At 39.7% G+C, this 17,863-nt stretch overlaps 1 protein-coding gene across 11 annotated transcripts in view; it reads left to right on the plus strand.

The window, feature by feature from the left end:
- Positions 1–1,259: 1,259 nt before the first annotated feature.
- PHF3 (PHD finger protein 3) overlaps positions 1,260–17,863 on the plus strand; it is a 44,848-nt gene continuing 28,244 nt past the window's right edge. Inside the window, exons 1-4 of one of the 11 annotated variants that reach the window (XM_052700789.1) lie at positions 1,260–1,458; positions 15,037–15,170; positions 16,626–16,781; positions 17,354–17,515. In XM_052700789.1, coding sequence (XP_052556749.1) covers positions 17,374–17,515 — 142 coding nt within the window. In that variant the 5' untranslated portion in view covers positions 1,260–1,458; positions 15,037–15,170; positions 16,626–16,781; positions 17,354–17,373. Of the gene's footprint in view, positions 1,459–9,803; positions 10,073–15,033; positions 15,171–15,832; positions 16,091–16,625; positions 16,782–17,353; positions 17,516–17,863 lie in introns of those variants that run through there. The other 10 variants (XM_052700845.1, XM_052700797.1, XM_052700806.1 and 7 more) reach the window with 10 other exon arrangements.

The raw sequence follows: 17,863 nt of genomic DNA on the forward strand, positions 1-17,863 counted from the left end.
ATAACGTAAGCATTATAGATGGAAAGATCACTATATTTGATAGGCAGTCATGGCTAAAAGAAGTATATGAGCTCTACTACAGTGACCTAGGTCACAGGAGTTGGGCAAGTTTGCAAAGTGTAAAAAAAGAACAGAGCGTGGCAATGAGCAGTGATCAGATTGCTAGTGATGCTTTGATGGTGCTTCCATCTAAAGTAATGCAATCAATAGGAAAATCTGTGCAATGCAGATGTGGTAAAGGGAGTTTCACTTCAGACAGTAATTTCATACCTTACTATAATCTTAATAATATATCAAAGTATTAGCACCTTGTTGAAAGCCTGTGGAGAAATTAGTGCCATAAACTCAGTAGCCCAGTACTATGCCATTGTAATGTAGCACTACTCTTTGAATCAGACGCCTGCCTTGGAGAGAGAATTTCTGAAACTGGAAAAGCACAGATGGATAATTTGAAAAATCAACTTGTGGTGATATGATGTACATAAATATGATCTACGAAGGACGGAGAGAGACATCTGGGTTAAAAACCATGCTTTGCAACGAAGGTGTTTGTCTCATTGCAACTAACCCACGCAGCAGCTGAAAGCATGCCCTGTGACAGTGCTGTTGGTAAGTATGCTGCATTTAAGTCATTATAATGAAAACTAGAAGGAAAAAAAAGGTTATTTGTTTAGGCAGTGTTACACGGTGCACAAATCTCTTCAGGTGCTGGAACAGGCTGCCAGGGAGGTTGTGGATGCCCTGTCCCTGGAGGTGTTCAAGGCCAGACTGGATGGGGCCCTGGGCAGCCTGGCCTAGCATTAAATGGGGAGGAGGTTGGTGGCCCTGCATGTGGCAGGGGGGTTGGAGATTCATGATCCTTGAAGTCCCTTCCAACTCTGGCCATTCTGTGATTCTGTAATTCTGTGTGCGGAGGCCCACTCTGGCACGATGCACACACACAAATCGACCAGAAAGCAAAAGAGAGGCAGAACGTGCCCCCGCAGGCCTTCCGCCGGCCGCCGCAACGCCGCAGTCCGTCTCGTGGTGGCCCCGGGGTTGCGAAGCGGGAGCCATTCTAGCTCCAACGGGAGTGACCGGGAGCGAATCAGCGCCGATGCCCTGAGGAGCGCCACTACCTTGCTGCAGGCAGACGGCACGCAGCACACGCGCCCTCCCCACCCGGTCGGGCCACTCCCGCCCGGCGCCTGCGCAGCGTGGCACCGCCTCCCCGTAAACAGCACCATCACATGAGCGGCCGGGCCCGGCGCGGCGCCGCTCGCCTGACGCCGCGGGGGCGCGCTTACGGGGAGCGGGCGCGCGGCCGACACCGCTAGCCCTGCCCAGCCAGCCAGCCGCGCCAGGCCGGGACGGAACCAGCCGCGGCAGGGGGAGCCCCGCTCCCGCAGGCCGCTCTCTCTCCCTTCACCGCGGCAGCCGCGTCCTTCCTGCCGGGGCAGCGCCGGGCGGCGGAGCAGGGTAAGTGGCCGCGGCAGGGCGAGGGAGAGAGGGCAGCGTCGCGCGGCCTCTCCCCGCTGTCCCGGGGCGTGGCGGACGGACGTGGCCCGGTGTGGTGAAGACGCTCCCGGCCCGTTGGCGGGGCCTGGAGTCGCGGCTGGGGCCGGGCGGGCCGCGGCCTGCTTCCGTCGTACGGACGGAGCGCGGGCCGGGCGCGGAGGCGGCCTTCCTGCCCCGCGGAGGCGGCCCGCGGGCCTGGTGGGAGCTCTCGGCCCCGCTCCGTCGGCGATGACCTTGTGGAGGCCGCGGGCCTTTGGCCGGCCGGGGCCGGGCTCCGCGGTACTGTACGGCCCGGCCTGGCTGCCCGCGCATGCGGCTGACTGCTTGTCTGCCCCGGGGCCCGGCCCGTGCCCCCTGTCGTGCTCCTGCCCGCCATGCGCTGCCCCACGTGGGCGAAGCCTTCACCCTTCGCTGCTCTTGCCTGTTTTCACCTCTGCTGCCTTCTTGCCCCACGCAAACCTGGCAAACAAACGCCAGTTTAGAACCAGCTGTGCCTCTGCTATTGGTCTGACCTGCTGCGGGCTCCTCCTCCCATTCCTCGTACTTAGCCTCATCAACAATTCCCGTGTTTAACTCTTGTGTACAGTACTCGCTGTAGGAAGCGTGGCACAAAATATGGTCATCTGGGGTGCATGGGAGAGGCTGTAGCCTGGTGGCATTTCTGGATCCTGATTTTGAGTGGTATGGCTTTCCAGGGACAGTGTGTCCATGCTTCCTTTCTAGTGCTGGAGTGTGGATACCTAATATGCATCATATATTAGGAGAGCTATCACTCAAGTTAACACGCATTCCTTCAGTATAGTCTGTATAGTGGAGACATAGCTGTGCAATGAGCAACTGAACACAATTGGATGCTTTCCTGTGTGACCTGTTCTAGAGAACCTGCTTTAGTGGCGGGCTTGGACTAGGTGATCCTCAGCAGTCCCTTCCAACTCCTACAGTTCTGTGACTGGGAGAGGAACACTGCTCACTGTAGGGTGAATTAGAAGAAATAGTGTGAGGAATGGAGCATGAAAATGGTTAAGGGAATGCAGGAGCATGAAATGACAGCAGGCGCAGTGTACAAATTCTTGTGGCAGCGTTGTCTTTTAGATGGCTGTTATTCCATTATGTGTCTATATGTCTACATTTGGTACTAACATCACAAAACTGAGGAAATACGATAGGATAATATGTGATAATTGTGAATATGGTTTTTCTTTAACAGTACTAATTCACATTAATTGTGCTTAATAAATTAATCTGTTAAAGTTTGGGGAACACCCAGTGAGGGAGATCTAGACATGCTGTGCTTTGTATTTCTTGAGGTAGTTTAGCTTGAATGGTCTTTATGCTTACTTTGTAGCTTGCAACAGAACTGTGGTCAGCTCTCTTTTTGCTTCACTACAAAGATTTTTCTTCTAATTTCAGTTCTGCTTTGAAATTCTTAGTTATAATCAAAACATTTAGCTATTTTTTAACCATCATTGTCTGTTATTCAACCATTTGTTTTTTGCAAGTATGTTACATTTGTTAACCCTCATGAATTTTAAGGAGCTGAGAGGGCATCTAGAACTCCAAGTCATGTTGAACTAGATCTAATTCAGTATAGTTGTCACAGTGTAGATTGGTTCTTAAGTTGTTTCTGAGAAAACTAAAGCTCGAAGAACTGTTTAATAAGTCTGCTGTACTTCTGTGACCTCTTTGGAGTGCTTGACTCTACTCTTAAATGGAGTAAATTTTGTTCATGTGTGAAGGGCTGAGCATATGTATGATACATGGAATAATGTTAGCTGTTAACTTTCTGAAAGTCTTCAGTTTTTTAAATTTAATTTTCCCTGAACAATGTAAGTATTATTGAATCCAAATCACAAAAATGTTAAGAAAGAAATTATTTCTAGGAAATAATAATCTTTTATTATCTTGCCTGTCATGTCAGATACCTTTAATGACTAAGAGAATACTTTTAAAAGATAGTATTTGGAAGGAGAAATGACAAAGTGCAGTGAAGAGGATATGAGTGTTCATTATATAACAGCAAAATGAGAAATATGGGCAGCTTGTGACATGCATCTGAATAATATCAGTGTGATCTCATGGAGGGTGTTATATTGCCATGGAAAATCTCCCAAGGTTTCACCACTGAGCATCTATTTCTGAAAATCCTAATTCTTGGGTGCTTTTCCAAATGAATCATATCGGAGAGAGTGAGAAATTCAACAAGTGTTAGGAATGGAGTTGCTTTATCTGGGACAACTGACAAGCAGTCAATGTAACGTATTACAAAGCTTAACACTTAGGCAGTGTTCAAACTTAAACTACCTTGGTCATCTTGATAAAGTTGAAAAGTGGGCCCTTGTGAACCTAATGAGATTCAACAGGTTTTACACTTGGGTCAAGGTAATCCCATATATGTATACAAACTGGGAGAAGAACTCCTTGAGAGTAGTCCTGCTGAGAAGGACTTAGGGGTGTCCTGGTTGATGAAAAACTGAACTTGAGCCAGCAGTGCATGCTTGCTGCCTGGAAGGCCAATGGTATCCCAGGCTCCATCAGAAGAGGGCTGGCCAGCCAGGCGAAGGAGGTGACTGTCAACCTCTACTCTGCCCTTTTGAGGCCCCATCTGAAGTACTGGGTCCAGGTCTGAGGCCCCCAGCACAGGAAAGATGTGGAACTTTGGGGGAGAGAGAAGGGCCACAAAGATAGTCAGAAGGGCTGTAGCACCTCTCCTGTGAAGACAGACTAAAGGAACTGGTCTTGTTCACTCTAGAAAGGAGAAGGCTGTGAGGAGACCTTGTTACAGTCTTCCAATGTTTAAAGGGAGTTCATAAGCAAGAGGGAAGTCAACTTTTTACACGGGTGGATAGTGATAAAACAGGGGGAATAGTTTTAAACTGAAAGAGGGGAGATTTAGATTAGATGTCAGGGGAAAACTTTCATTGAGAGTGGTGAGGTGCTGGAACAGGTTGCTGAGGGAGACTGTGGATGCCCTGTCCCTGGAGGTGTTTAAGGCCAGGTTGAATAGGGCTCTGGGCAACCCAATCTAGTATTTGATCTAATGGCTGACAACTCTGCCTGCGGCAGGAGAGTTGGAACTTGATGATCCTTGAGGTCATTTCCAACCCAAACTGTTCTGTGATTCTATGATAAAGCAATTATTGAGGAATTTAAGGGGGGGGATTGGGGGGAGTGGTGGGGAGTGGAAGAGTAGAGCAGTTATGGAAAAGGAGTCCTTTGGAGGTCCCTTCCAACTCCTACAGTTCTGTGATTCTGTGAAAAGTAATCTGTCTTAGGCTTTTTTATTTTCAGGGGAATATTTCTTCTTAGCGGGCTTACAAATTCTAGTGTTATATAGAGATCTATAATGTGTTTGTGAGTGATATAAAAAGTATAATCCTTCTTTGTTATCTTTGTGAGATTCAACAGTATTCACGGAGGGGATGGTCCAGCAAAGGAGAGAGGTCTGCTTTATGACATATGGAGCATATCCCAGCATTAAGTTGTTCTTGTGACAGAACACAACTTCTAGTGTAACACTTAATTCCTCTGCTAACAGCTGAAGTGAAATAACATTTTATTTGAAGAGTGGTTAATCTGTTGAAAGAAGGTCTGTTAATTTTATTTTGTGTGATATAATTTCATCTTGTATAATTAGGAAAATATTTTTCTATCTTTTTTGCATTTCCTTGTCTTTTATCTTAAACCATTGTTTGAAATTTATTTTACTTCTTAGTCACTGAAAGAGAACAGGAGACATAGAGATACTTATGGGATGATGTTTTTGGCATCCAGCTTTATCAGTGTACCTGCTGTACACAATCCTGATATTTCAAATACTCCTTTTGACTGCATGTTGCTGTTAGACATATCTTTGATGGTGTCCTGTTTGATGAGAGGTTGGTAAATTAGATAAAATCTGATTATTCTCAAAGGCCAAAGCTTAGCAAACCATATTCTGAGTTTTGTTTGATTTATCAGTTTTCTTGTTCTTTTTGTTTTTGATAAAGAGCACTGACATTTTCTGTAGTAAATCTGAACTCAGGTGTTCATAAATCAAATCTTCTCATCCTGTGAAAAGCATTTTGTCATTTCTTTTATTTTTTGAAGACTGCCCTCTATGACGGGATTTGAGACAATATGAACCAGAGTAAGAACAGATTGGTGTGGGAGCTGTAAAATCCAATTTAGTTACTGGCTCTGCCACTGACATATTGCCTAATACTGATTTCCTTCTTTATCCCATGATGTGTTTAGGTTGCGAGCTCTGTTGGCTAGAACCTGTTCTACTGTAGAGAACATGAGTCTCTCACTTGCGGCTTTTGGTGCTGTGTTAGCTGTAAGCATTGTAAGACTAAATACAGCTTCTAATGCTGAAAACATGGATGCATGGCAGCTTAGCATTAATTTTCATCTAGGCAGTGGTAACCTTAAACATTAAGGTTTTGTATACATGGAAGTAGGAGAGTAAGAGTAAAACTTGCCGGTGCTCAGCAGGTGACGCTGGTTGATGGGTGAGTTACAAGTATTAGGATATCAGGGGCACTTGAGGTGCTTTGTCACCTCTGTGAAGTGAAGAAGTGTCTGGTGTGCTGAGTGCTCTTTTTAGGTATGGTATTCACAAAAACACTCAGGAGAAGATTGCCTAAACCCCGTGTGCAGTTAGCTAACTCCATGTCAGTTCAGATGCAGTTTCATTCTATCCTGTTGGGAGGCTGTTCTTAAAATTTATGGCTGACTGATGATGCAGTGTCAGCTTTTTGCGTATGTTTTGATCTCTAAGAAACAGTTTATCCAAATAGCTATGTTCCATTTATACACTTTTCTGACCAGTGCTTTTAATACTATGGCTTGAGGAAATGACTGTCATTTGAGACTTCTGTGGAGTTCATTAGCTGCTGTTTAGACCAGTCTTGCTCTGGTTATTTGGTGTGTGTAAGCTGATGGAAAGCGCTTACAGGACAACAGGCCAAGTCGCTTGCTTTCAACATTGTTGTGTTTCTAACATCAGTCCAGTCAATAGCTAGATTTAGAAAACCTTTTAGAAGCATCAGCCAAGTTCAGTGAATTGAAAAGAAAGTCTATTCAGGAATGTAGATAAATGAAATGGAAAGAATTATAATGTCACTATGCTGTCTTCAGCAGCTTCAGACTTACTGAGTCAAGTAGATCAGTTATGTAGGTGGGATCTCCAGCGTTTAGAATGCAGAGTATCCTGACTAGGAAGAGTGAGCTTTTTTCCTTTCTTTGGTTTGTTTTTCAGATGTTTTTCCTGTCTGTCCAAACCTCAGGCAATCATTACTATTTTTTAATAGAACTACAGTATTTTTCTAATGTCTTAAATTCTGTGGACTTCATAAGCCGGACTTCATTTTAAAGAGACAATTATTAAACATACAGGAACTTTATATGCTTAAATACAAAATGCAATCTGTGCAGAAGAGGGAAGAAATTTTTAAAAGTGTTTTTAAAATCTTGTCTAGCACGAAGTATGTGTTTCTTTTTTTGTCAGTCCCTCCAGGTTCTACACCTCACATGATGATTGATGTAGTAGTCATAGAAATACTTTTTCAAAACTTGGTATGGTGCAAATTTTATACAAAGAATTGAACATTAGCGTCTTGGAATCAAAATGTTGCCTTACTTTGTTCATGTGCTTTGCTGGCATGCTTCTCTAACTATCTTAGCATTGAAGAACGTCAGTTTTTTAATCTTACTAGATTTGGTTGTGGTGGGACTTCTATGTGAAACCACTGTGATTGTAAACTTGCAGCGATGATTTACTGCAACACTTGGCTAGAACTTTTACTTAATCATAGAATCATACTCCAGAAACAGACTTTTTGATAAAATTTTTCTTGAATTCTCTCTGTAATTAGCTAGGTGTTTCTGAAGATGACTGTGGCCATTACATTGTAGATGTTTTGACAATTATTTTGCAGTGCATTTAGTGTTCTGAGTAGGTGCATGGTGGTTCTGCAGTACTGTAGGTAGTCTCCCCTCTGCCTCTTATCAGGTAGTTGAGAAAGATTAGTTTGTCAGCAGCCATTTTTGGTAGCAGGGGCTGCAGTTCTACCAGAGCTTTTGTTATGTGGAACTTGCTATTAATGAAGTGGACAACACCACCTTGATAACAGAAGTTTTTGAATGAGTATTATATAAATGTTCTCCTCCTGTAGAAGGGAAAACAGGCAAACATTGTATGTGTCTCTCCTTCATATTTAATTTTAGATAGAAAAGATTTCTTACAGTAATTTGTGAGTGTCATTGGTGCTTGCTGGTGGCTAAGTTTGCCATCATTTTATCATGTGTTTCTTACTCACATGCTTGTATGATGCAAGTGTTTAAAAACAAAACACACACGCATACAAAACAAACACATGTCATTACAGGAGGGAGTTTTAAAGTTCCAGTTGTGGCTATTATAATTATTTTCCTACTTGGAGCAGCTCCAGCTCTTCAGTTCACTCTGTGTAGTATCAAATTGTTGTAGCTTTGTTGCATAATAGAGTAGATCATACAGTACAGAACAGCACCTCCTCAGCTGCAATTAGCTTTGCTTGTTGCCAAACTTGGAAATCATTTTATGAACTCTGTAGAAGCCTATGGATTGCTGTAGAGTCTTGTTGACATGCTGCATGCATAGATGCACTGCTTAATAAAAAATGTATTTTTTGGTGTAGGGAATTTTCAAATTACAGCATTCTTGTTGTAAAACTGCTACTTTATTATGTAAATGCACCTGATTTGGCATGAATTTTCCTTTTGGCTGCCTGGTTGGCCTGTAGGATGTTGTGCATTAGACTGTTTTTGTCATGCTTAGTGTGTGAAAAGGCACTATGCTCTGCAGAGGCATCATGCTACACCTAATAGTTGTTTTCTGCCTTATGGGGGAATGAAGAAAGTCTGTCATGTTTTTAATAAAAAAAGGTATTTTTCATGCTCACATGTGGTTTTTGTGAACTTGTGATATTAAATACATTTTAAAAATAGTTTTAAAATGTTAGCAAGACAGGTATGTCTATGTCTTAGATTGCTCCCTTGATCACTAAAATGGAAGTAACTCAGTTAATATGCATGTAAAAGAAAGAATACTTATGTTGTAGTGAGCATAAGTGGACTCATATTTTGTGGCAGTTTCCTAGAATAGGAATCTAGCAACTAATTCAAGCACCACAAACTGTAAATCTCACTTCTCTGCTTTTCCTTTAATTAATGCCTTCATGCAAAAAATCAAATGCTGCTGTGTGGGTGAAGGTGGCTGATAAAGGAAAGTGTGGGAGAGAATGTGCCCTTTTCCTGTTTCCAGAAGCCTGGACAGCTTTGTATGTGCCAAAATTGGTCTCTCAGGCTTTCTAGATATTGCCAGACACTACTCCATCTCCCTTATGTCCTAAGATTACCATATTTACTATAATGATTAATCTGCACTCAGAGTACGTGGTTATGCTGAACTTTCGAAGAAGCATTTTGATGACATCTTTCTATCATGTAGTTGTCCATTTTTATCAGTTGAATCTCTGCTGAAACAGTGACATCTTTGCTATGTTGCTAAGAACTGATACAGGAAATTGAGAATTGCTTCTTGTAAATTGTAGGTACAATCTTTGATTGAAGCTACTTAGGTCTCACCTGAACTTTTTCAAAACTAAAGTTTGTAAAGCAATTCTTGCCTTTCTGAGGCCATCTGACAGAATTCTCATGTACTTGATCGGGGTTACATTTTCATGTAAAACCTTTGTAACCTTGAATATAACAATAAGTGAAAAAATAGTAGGGTGAAGACTCCACTGCTTAAAAATAGTTACTTGCTTTGAAGTACTTGCTAGTTCCTGTGCGAATGGGAATGTAATCTTTCTCAGCGTTGGGCCCTGGTCTTTGCTCCTGAGCTTTCTCAGCTTCACTGATGTTGGCAGAAGCTGACCATGACTTTGTATTTACAGAGGAACAAAGATGTGCACATGCAGAATACTAACCAGGTTCCACACCACCCCCTGCACCCCAGTTCTTTAAGGTTGAGACAACTAGAAAGATGTTTTGCATAAACCGTGTTATAAGCACTCTGTGGAAGTGGCAGCACTTTGATGTTGATGAAGCAGCTATTAGTAACTTAGCATGCAGCTTCTTTTTGAGATAGCTAGAAAGAGAAATGATTTTAGGTATGCAGTGAGCCATAATAAGCCATAAGCAGATTTTTATTTTTTTAATTTTTCAAATAATTCCAGAATACCTTAAGAGTTCTGAAAACAGCAGAAAGAATTTACTAGTTTCTTAGGTGTTTTACAATTTGTAGCTTATTTTCTTATGATATTTTTCTTGTCTTTCTATAGGGCTGAAAGACACACAGGACTCTTCATGGATATAGTTGATACATTTAACCATTTAATTCCTACTGAACACTTAGATGATGCCCTATTTCTAGGATCCAACCTGGAGAATGAAATCTGTGAGGACTTTAGTACAAGTCAGAATGTCTTAGAGGATTCGCTGAAGAACATGCTCAGCGATAAGGATCCTATGCTAGGATCTGCAAGTGCCCAGTTCTGTTTGCCTGTTTTGGATAGCAATGATCCCAATTTCCAGATGCCTTGTTCAACAGGTAAATCTTATAATTTTTTAAGATTACAGTTTTAAATACAGTAATACGTCAGTGCCAATCCTTTTTCCGTAATGTAGAAATAACAACTTGGGATTTCTCTCTCTTCCCTGCCGCTTTTGTTGTGCTGTTTACATGCTTGGCATGTACAACATGCGGTTCTTTTTAATCTGGTCTGAGACAAAAGTAATTTGGGCTTTGACTTGAGTATGTGTAAATTATTCCCAATTAAAATTGTGATTTGTTTAGCATAACAACTGTGCCTCGTGGAGTTGCTAGGTGTTTTCAAAAATTTGACAGTTTGGGATGGGCAATAGGAGTGTTTGAGGTGAACTAGATTGCTTCTCTAATGTCAGGGTTACTTTGTCAGGACTGGAAGTTCTACTTCTCAGTTGATACTGAGTGCGTGTTGTGCTTTGGTTGTCTCGAAGCAAAACATTGGAACAGTAATACTATCGGTTATTGTTCGGAAGCACCTGATTTGGAAACACGTTAGAACAAAGTTTTAAATAAAAATCATGTTGGGAGTTATGGAGCAGTTTTGAGAGACTGGAGAAAACTATTCTAACTTTGGAGAAGAGTTGGGAGAAAATTATATTCTAGAATTATGTATGTTGTAAATATGTTTTTTTATTGATTTGACTACAAGTTTTGAATTTTTTTTTTGATTCATTGCCATTGCCAAAAAGTGTTGTAGATTAGTGCAGAGAACTGATCACACTGGCTTTTTTTCTATTAACTTTTATGAACTATTTCTGAAAATCTTGATCTATTCCTAGCATAATATATTCTGTTTCTACTAACAGACTAAATTCTTACCTTCATTAGATCGAGTCCTGTTATGGCTTAGAGATTAATTTGCCTAAATAAAAGTTGTTACTGATTGAAGCAGTGACCCAGTGAGCTACAGAAACAAAAGAAGACTTTGTTCTTTTACTGCTTTAGTACAATGTGATTTGAGGCCGTCTTTAATATTTTTGTTTGCTCTTGTAATAGTTCATATCCTTACACTCTTTTGTCTTTAACCTAAAGGTAAAATGCGTTTTATCAGTTTTAATGTGCAGCTGAACCAATTCTCCTCTCTCATGCCAACATGAAACCAGGAAAAAACATATCTCTGCCATCATTTTGTAAATTTGACTGGCTTTTAATTTTTGTTTCATTCAGTCAGGATACAGCTGGATGTTTTAGAAGTTATGGGGAGTTATCTGAGGGCTTGTGGTACACTAGTTAAATATTTCTCCTAAAAGTGATCAGCATTGGAATAATTAATACTGCAGATGTTTAAATAATTTTTAAGCTTGCTGTTCATTTAAATAAGTGAACTAACTCAATTAATTGTGGCTACTATTTTAGTCTGCAGGGAATCAAAACTGAAAACATGACTGAAAGTGGTGGAGTCCTCATATCTGGAGGATATTTAAGAGACATGTGGACATGGCATTAAGGGACATTGTTTATTATAATTATATTATGCTTATTATTTGTTTATTGTTTATTGATGGGACTTGGTAAGTCAGATTGATGGTTGGACATGGTAATCTTGAAGGTGCTTTCCAATCTAGGTGATTCTATGATCCTATATCTTTAAAGCTGGATTTGAGTACATTTCTGTGAAAGGAGCTTTGAGAAGGGCAGGTGTCAGGCCTGTGTAACTACTTAACAGATTTGTAATAACCATTTTTCTGCTAGTCTCAGTTATGGGTCAGTGTACTGCCCTTTTGCTTGCTGATGAGTTGACATCAGTCCTTGATAAGCATTATTTACAGGCCTAATACAAAGTGATTGCTTGCCAACACTGCACCAGTCTTGCTCAGCTTTTGTGTTTATATTGCATATCATTCACCTGGAGTGAGCTTTCTGTTACTGCTGAGCTCTGTATGTAATCTGTATGTAATGGATGCTGATAGCATCTTAGCTGTACAACCCCTAAACAATTTAAGTATTGTCTATGAAACAGAGCTGCTTTGATTTTTAAGTTTAATTTCCAATCGCTGCTTGTTAGAGGCATTTCCACAGAAAATGTTCAAGCCGTTCTATAGATTGGATTATATGTGATTCTTATGGGAAGAGTATTAGCATCATAGTCAGCACTGACAAATACCAAAGGGGATGTGAATAGATATCTGTTGCTTGTGTCTTGATAGGAGGAACTTTGTCAGTGCCTTGTCCTAAATCCAGTTTGTGTCGGATCTAATTTTTTTGTTCAATTAGATGACATTATTAATTTAATCTACTCTGAGCTTGCTCTTTAGTTGCCACAAAGTAATGGGATGGGGTTGTCTTGTTCAACGTTGATTGAATGATTGGTGTTTGGAGAAGAAAAGATTGTTTCCAGGTCTGCTAATGACTTTGAGTAGAGATGGAAGTAATTTTTCATTACTTTTTGTAAGATAGAAAGGGCATGGGTCAAATCAGCATTTGTTATGCTGAAATCCTTTCAGGATGTGTCTGAAAAGTGAGTGCTAAACAGTGAAGATGTAGTTAGGTTGCTGGTTTGTGGGATTAAACAAAGCAGATTTCTGCTTCTGTAGCACACTGGGGAAGATTTTTATTTCAGTAATCAAGGTACAGACCGTTGGCAAATCTTAGACCTCACTGCAGTTCTTGGGAACTTTGTAGTAATGAAAGTTGCTTATTGTGACCTATTGAAATAGGTTTTAGCAGTAAGACCCAGTGTCATAGTAGAAGTTGACAAACTGCTGTCTTTGCCAGTTAAGAGACAGAATTTGATGAAGTGAGGCTTTCAAGAGTGAAATGAAACACTCAAAGCGTGGTGTGTAGGGTACTTGTAGGTGTGTTTCTGGTTCTGATCATGTGTATGGCAGAATGTTAGTTCTCCCAAAAATGAAATAATCAATGCAGATAAATTATGTGGAATAGCTCCCACCTGTCTTTCATGTTTGAGTACTGTGTGTGTGTGTGTGTGTGTGTGTGTGTGTGTGATGTGGAAAATATGAAGCTTAGGGTATGACATTTCTCTTCAGAGCAACACCTTCTTTTCACTCTTGTTTGATAGCGTAGTGATAGGTTTTGTTCTGTTATTTCTTGCTGTAAGATATATGGAAATTTATCCACTAATTTTATGACCTTGTGAGAACAGACTGAAAACACTTGTAGTAGAGATTGTATGATTTCATTCATTGCAAGTAATGCAGTGATTTGCCACTCATCTCCAAAGATGTTGGCTTGCAATCAACAGCCGCAGAATGGCGATTTTCATCTTGTGTTGTTGAATTGAGTATGGCTGTGTGTGCATACATATATAATATATATGCATAATGAAACTAAATAAGCAGCATTCATACCAAATGGACATTTCTAGCTCTTGTAACTCTGTAGTTTTTCAGGATGTCACTCACTGGAGTAGTTTGATGTAGTATGTATTACGCGTGTAGTAGGATGAATGGGATTTGAATTGCCTAACATTCAGAGATGTTTCTGGATTTCATAATAGAATCAAACTTTTAACTAGTGTGTTTTATAAGTATGTTTATCACAGAAGTACTTCTAATAAATTATGTGGAAGACTGGCCCTATATGAGAGCGTGCAGAGGCTGTTGGGAGCTATAGCACTTTTTTCTTGTCCTTCTGGATTGCTACTTGGAAAAGGTTTGCTCCAGGTGCAGTCTGTTCTTTCTAGCTTTAGCCTGTGTGTTCATGAGTACTGTTGAAGGCATTACCTCTGCTAAAATTGTGATCACATACTAAATGTTTGGTGTCAAAATGATTGTTCTGATTACAGATACTTTTTAATAATTGGCTGGATGTTTTAGATACTTCAGGCTGTTTTCTCTAAAATGAAACATCTTTTTTTTTTTTTTTTTTTTTTTTTTTTCCTTCCTTACATATAAAGTAATTTTGAATGTAACTTCTAGATTGCAACCCAAAATGAGTTACAGTTTCAATATTTTTACCTTTTTACCTTCCTTCCTCTAAGCTACACAGTGTCTTGTGACCAAGGTAGTAACCTTTCTGTGTAAAATTGAGTTTGCTGCATTGGTGTCAGATTGAGAATTTTGAAGATGTTTTGCATGGTTTTTTGTGTTTTTTTTTTGTGTTTTTATTTTTTTTGGGGGGGGTAGGTAATGAACTGTCAGTTTTCCACACTGTTGGTCCTTCTGCAGAGTTTACTTCTTTCCTTGGAACAGGGAGAGGAGTTGAATCTTCGGCAACAGTACAAAGCAGGAATAGTGGAACATTATTCGATGTGATTAGCTAAGCAAAAAACAGACCTTATATCCTCAAAATAAGAACTCCAGTTCTATACTTGAAACTTAACCTTGTCAAAAATGTGTCAAAAATTTGAATATTTCTGTCTAATTTTGGCTGAGAATAATAATTTCAAAGATGTTGCTGATATTTTACGTATTCTCTTTCTCTTGCCTTCCTCCATCAAGTAAGGCCTGTTTGCCTCAATTATACATTGGTGAAGAAATTATCACAGTTTTGTTTTAACACATGCAAAATTTACTTAAATTTGCAAATATTTTTAATATGCTATTCTATTAGTGTCAAACACATGAAAAGATGGCACAGCAGAGTATTTTGGAAATATAAACACTTTGCAAGTAACAGAGACACTCAAAATATTAAGGTGATAGTGGTATTTCTTCCAGTATATATATATGTATATTGACTATGACCCTTTTTTTCCTTCTTTGCAGCTTCTTCAGTTGTATGCTAGTGTACACCTTTTCTGTTCTGATATGATTTTTTTCTTATTTTTCCTTCTTCCTACTTGATTTTCTATCACTTATACCTCTTTCTTCATTTCTGTAGATGCTTATTACTAAGATAATCTCTAGTTATTTATTAATAAGATAATCTCTTTCTGTCTGTATCTGCTTTGGTTGGTTTCCTCTTTCCAAATCTGTATCTCTGCATCGTCTTCCCTTTCATAATTCAATTTTCTCATCTCCCCTGTATCTGTTACTATTCTTTGTCATTTTTTCCTTTCCCAGCAGGGTTCTGTGTTGAGTGCTCCTCATCCCACCTCACGTGGCTGTAGTAACTGAGTTGTAGCTCAGGTGGTTTGAAATAAACAAGATTCTGTGCTTCAAATTCACTCCATAAAATTAAAGCTACAGCACAGAGTCTTGTAAGTATGAAAATATTTTCATTCTAATATTTCAAACTGTCAATAGTAATCTGAATTTATCCCTTGTGTTAATGAAGAAGGGTGTTTAATTAGATTAACTTGTATAAGAGCATGTAAAATCTGATGCTTTAATGAGCTGTGAAATCTGTTCTAGAACTGTTCCAGAAGTTTTCTGAATAGTCCTTATTTGTCACATTATCTTCAGTATTAGTGTAGTTCTGCATTAAAGGATCAGAAGGAGGTGAGGGTGGTCTCTTCCCCATGCTCGCTCCCTGTCCTTGGAGACTTTTGAGGCAGGGCTGGATCAGGCTCTGGGCAACCTGATCTAACTGTGGGTGTCCTGGTTAATTGCAGGGAAGTTGAACTAGATGACCTTTAAAGGTCCCTTCCAAGGCTAATGATTCTGTGATTCTATAGTTTTGTAGGAATATTCTAATAAAACAACAGATGCCAAAGTGTTGTGCTGTTGAAGGAATGTAATCTTTCAGAACACAAGAACGGGTAGCCTGAGTTAGGATCCATCTTGTTCAGTTTCCTAATGCTGGCTGTTGTCCAAGACAGATATTGAGGAGAAAATAAAGTCTGGCAGGGCAGTCAGTGTCACATTTTCCCCAGTGTGTAGCTTATAGTAAATAAGTAATTAAAGAACATGTGGTTGAGTAGAGTAACACTAGCTTTATCAGTCCTGTGCAGCTTGTGTGATATCTGTGTGTATGCATTAAGATAGCTGCGTGGCTTGAAAAGAGTTGCCAGTAATTTTCAGAAATATGCTTTTCCTCTATGCAGAGGTAATACAATGCAGTAACTAAATAAGATGGTTAAAATTAAATGAGTGACAGTAATTTGTCAGCTAAAGAAACTTCTAGCTTTCAGCTCCTGACAGCTTTCTAATTGCAGAGGTCCAGAATGCAGTTCACCAGGTGCCAAATTCAGCCTTAATTTAAAAGGCTATTTAAAAACTTCCTAATTTTTGAACTTGGAAAAAAAATCTTTGTTAGTTCATCCTGTCATGTACCTGTGGGTTGAATGACAGTCTTGACAGGCCTGGTTACTCATCAGTGCTTGGCTTTTAGCAATCTTTTACAACCTCTTTTTTTTGTTTGTTTGTTTTTAATGCTCGTTATTGCAGTGGCTTCATGAGAGCTTTTAAAGCAGAAATTCAGAGTTTCAGAGGCAATCTGAAAATTCTAACTTTTCTATTAGTTTCTTGCTTTTTTGATTTCTACGATAAATGCATTAAATCTAAGCAAACTTAAGTCAGCAACTGATTAAAAAAAATTAGCTTATTTCTGTTGTTTAAGTTTTGCCTTTAAAATTCTTCTGCCTAAGTGCCTGGATAGTGAGAAATAGGGTAACTTGCTTAGAGTCTTGTGTTGTATTTGTAAGACTCTTCTATGTGTTTTTATAAAATTGCTTCGGTCTTTGGCTTGATCTCACAAATTTCGCATCCTACAGGGACCAGGATTCATTAATCACACATAGGATCTTGGGATAGGAGAGGCTACCATTGCAGAACCAGACTTAGAGAAGGTGAGGAGAATGGCTGGTACAGTGGCCTGACTGCCTCTTAGGAAACCTATTTTCAAGAGCAACCTCTGGGATCCTTCTCAGGTTAGTGGAGGATAGGAATTGGACAATGTTCTCTAACTCTGGCTGGGAGACTTGTGCATGCTGCACTCAATACCCTTCCAAAAATGGGTTGTAGGTGGAGATGTGTGATGTGGGTGGGACTTGCAGTTTCGAAATTGTATCTCATGAGAAAACTCTGGTTTTTGAAGTCCATTGTTCTTCTGGATCAGCTTTTTCTACTGTTTATCTTTCTTCACCTTTTCTTAAATGAAAAGGAGCAATGAGGGACAGCTGATCTTATTAAGACTGGGGACCTTCCTGTGGCATAAAAAACAATAAAAATGTGAGTCCACCAGAAAGCTATGAGGACTATCTGCAGAAATTTTAAGCATTGGGTCATAGTTTCTTCTACACTAAAACTGCCTCACATGGGAATTTTTTGTCTTGCCTATCTTCATTTTTTTTCCCTTTTGTTTGTTTTAAATGGCTTTTTACTTATTTTTCCCTGTCTCTTTCACTACCTTGCTTAGTCCTACAGCTGCAACACATTTTGTTCATTTTAAGTTTTAGGCTCTATCTTGGTTTTTTCTTTTTTGTTTTCTTTTTCCCCCCAGTTATTGGTCTTGATGATATTATGGATGAAGAAGGAGTTAAAGAGAGTGGTAATGATGCTATTGATGAAGATGAGTTAACTGTACCCAGCCGGAATTTGAGGAGCCGTCTGGAAGAAACATCAGTTGCATCACCCAGGAAATCACCACGTTTAATGGCACAAGGTGGTCATTCAATAGGTTATGCATGTTTTTGCACATTCAAGGTCAACTAAATTTTTATAATCCCTTCCTAATGTTTATACATGATAAATGAAGCTTAATATTTGATCATGTGAATTAGAGTACAGGCTGTTTTTCATACACTGTAGCTAGAATTTGGTATTAGTAGGGTGTATATATACATAAATCAGTGTGGTTCTTTAATAAAACTGTTATATTTTCAAACAATATTAGAAAATTAAACTAGCATGGCTATTTATTTTGGATTAAAAATTTAATTCTGTTATTTTTGTGTATTCTTTTTGTTTTAAATTAAGTTAAAATAGTAATCTTTCATACAGACATCTCAGC

Source organism: Tympanuchus pallidicinctus, unplaced genomic scaffold (genome assembly GCF_026119805.1).
Source record: "Tympanuchus pallidicinctus isolate F22 unplaced genomic scaffold, pur_lepc_1.0 scaffold1, whole genome shotgun sequence".
In the NCBI taxonomy this organism is placed as follows: Eukaryota; Metazoa; Chordata; class Aves; order Galliformes; family Phasianidae; genus Tympanuchus; species Tympanuchus pallidicinctus.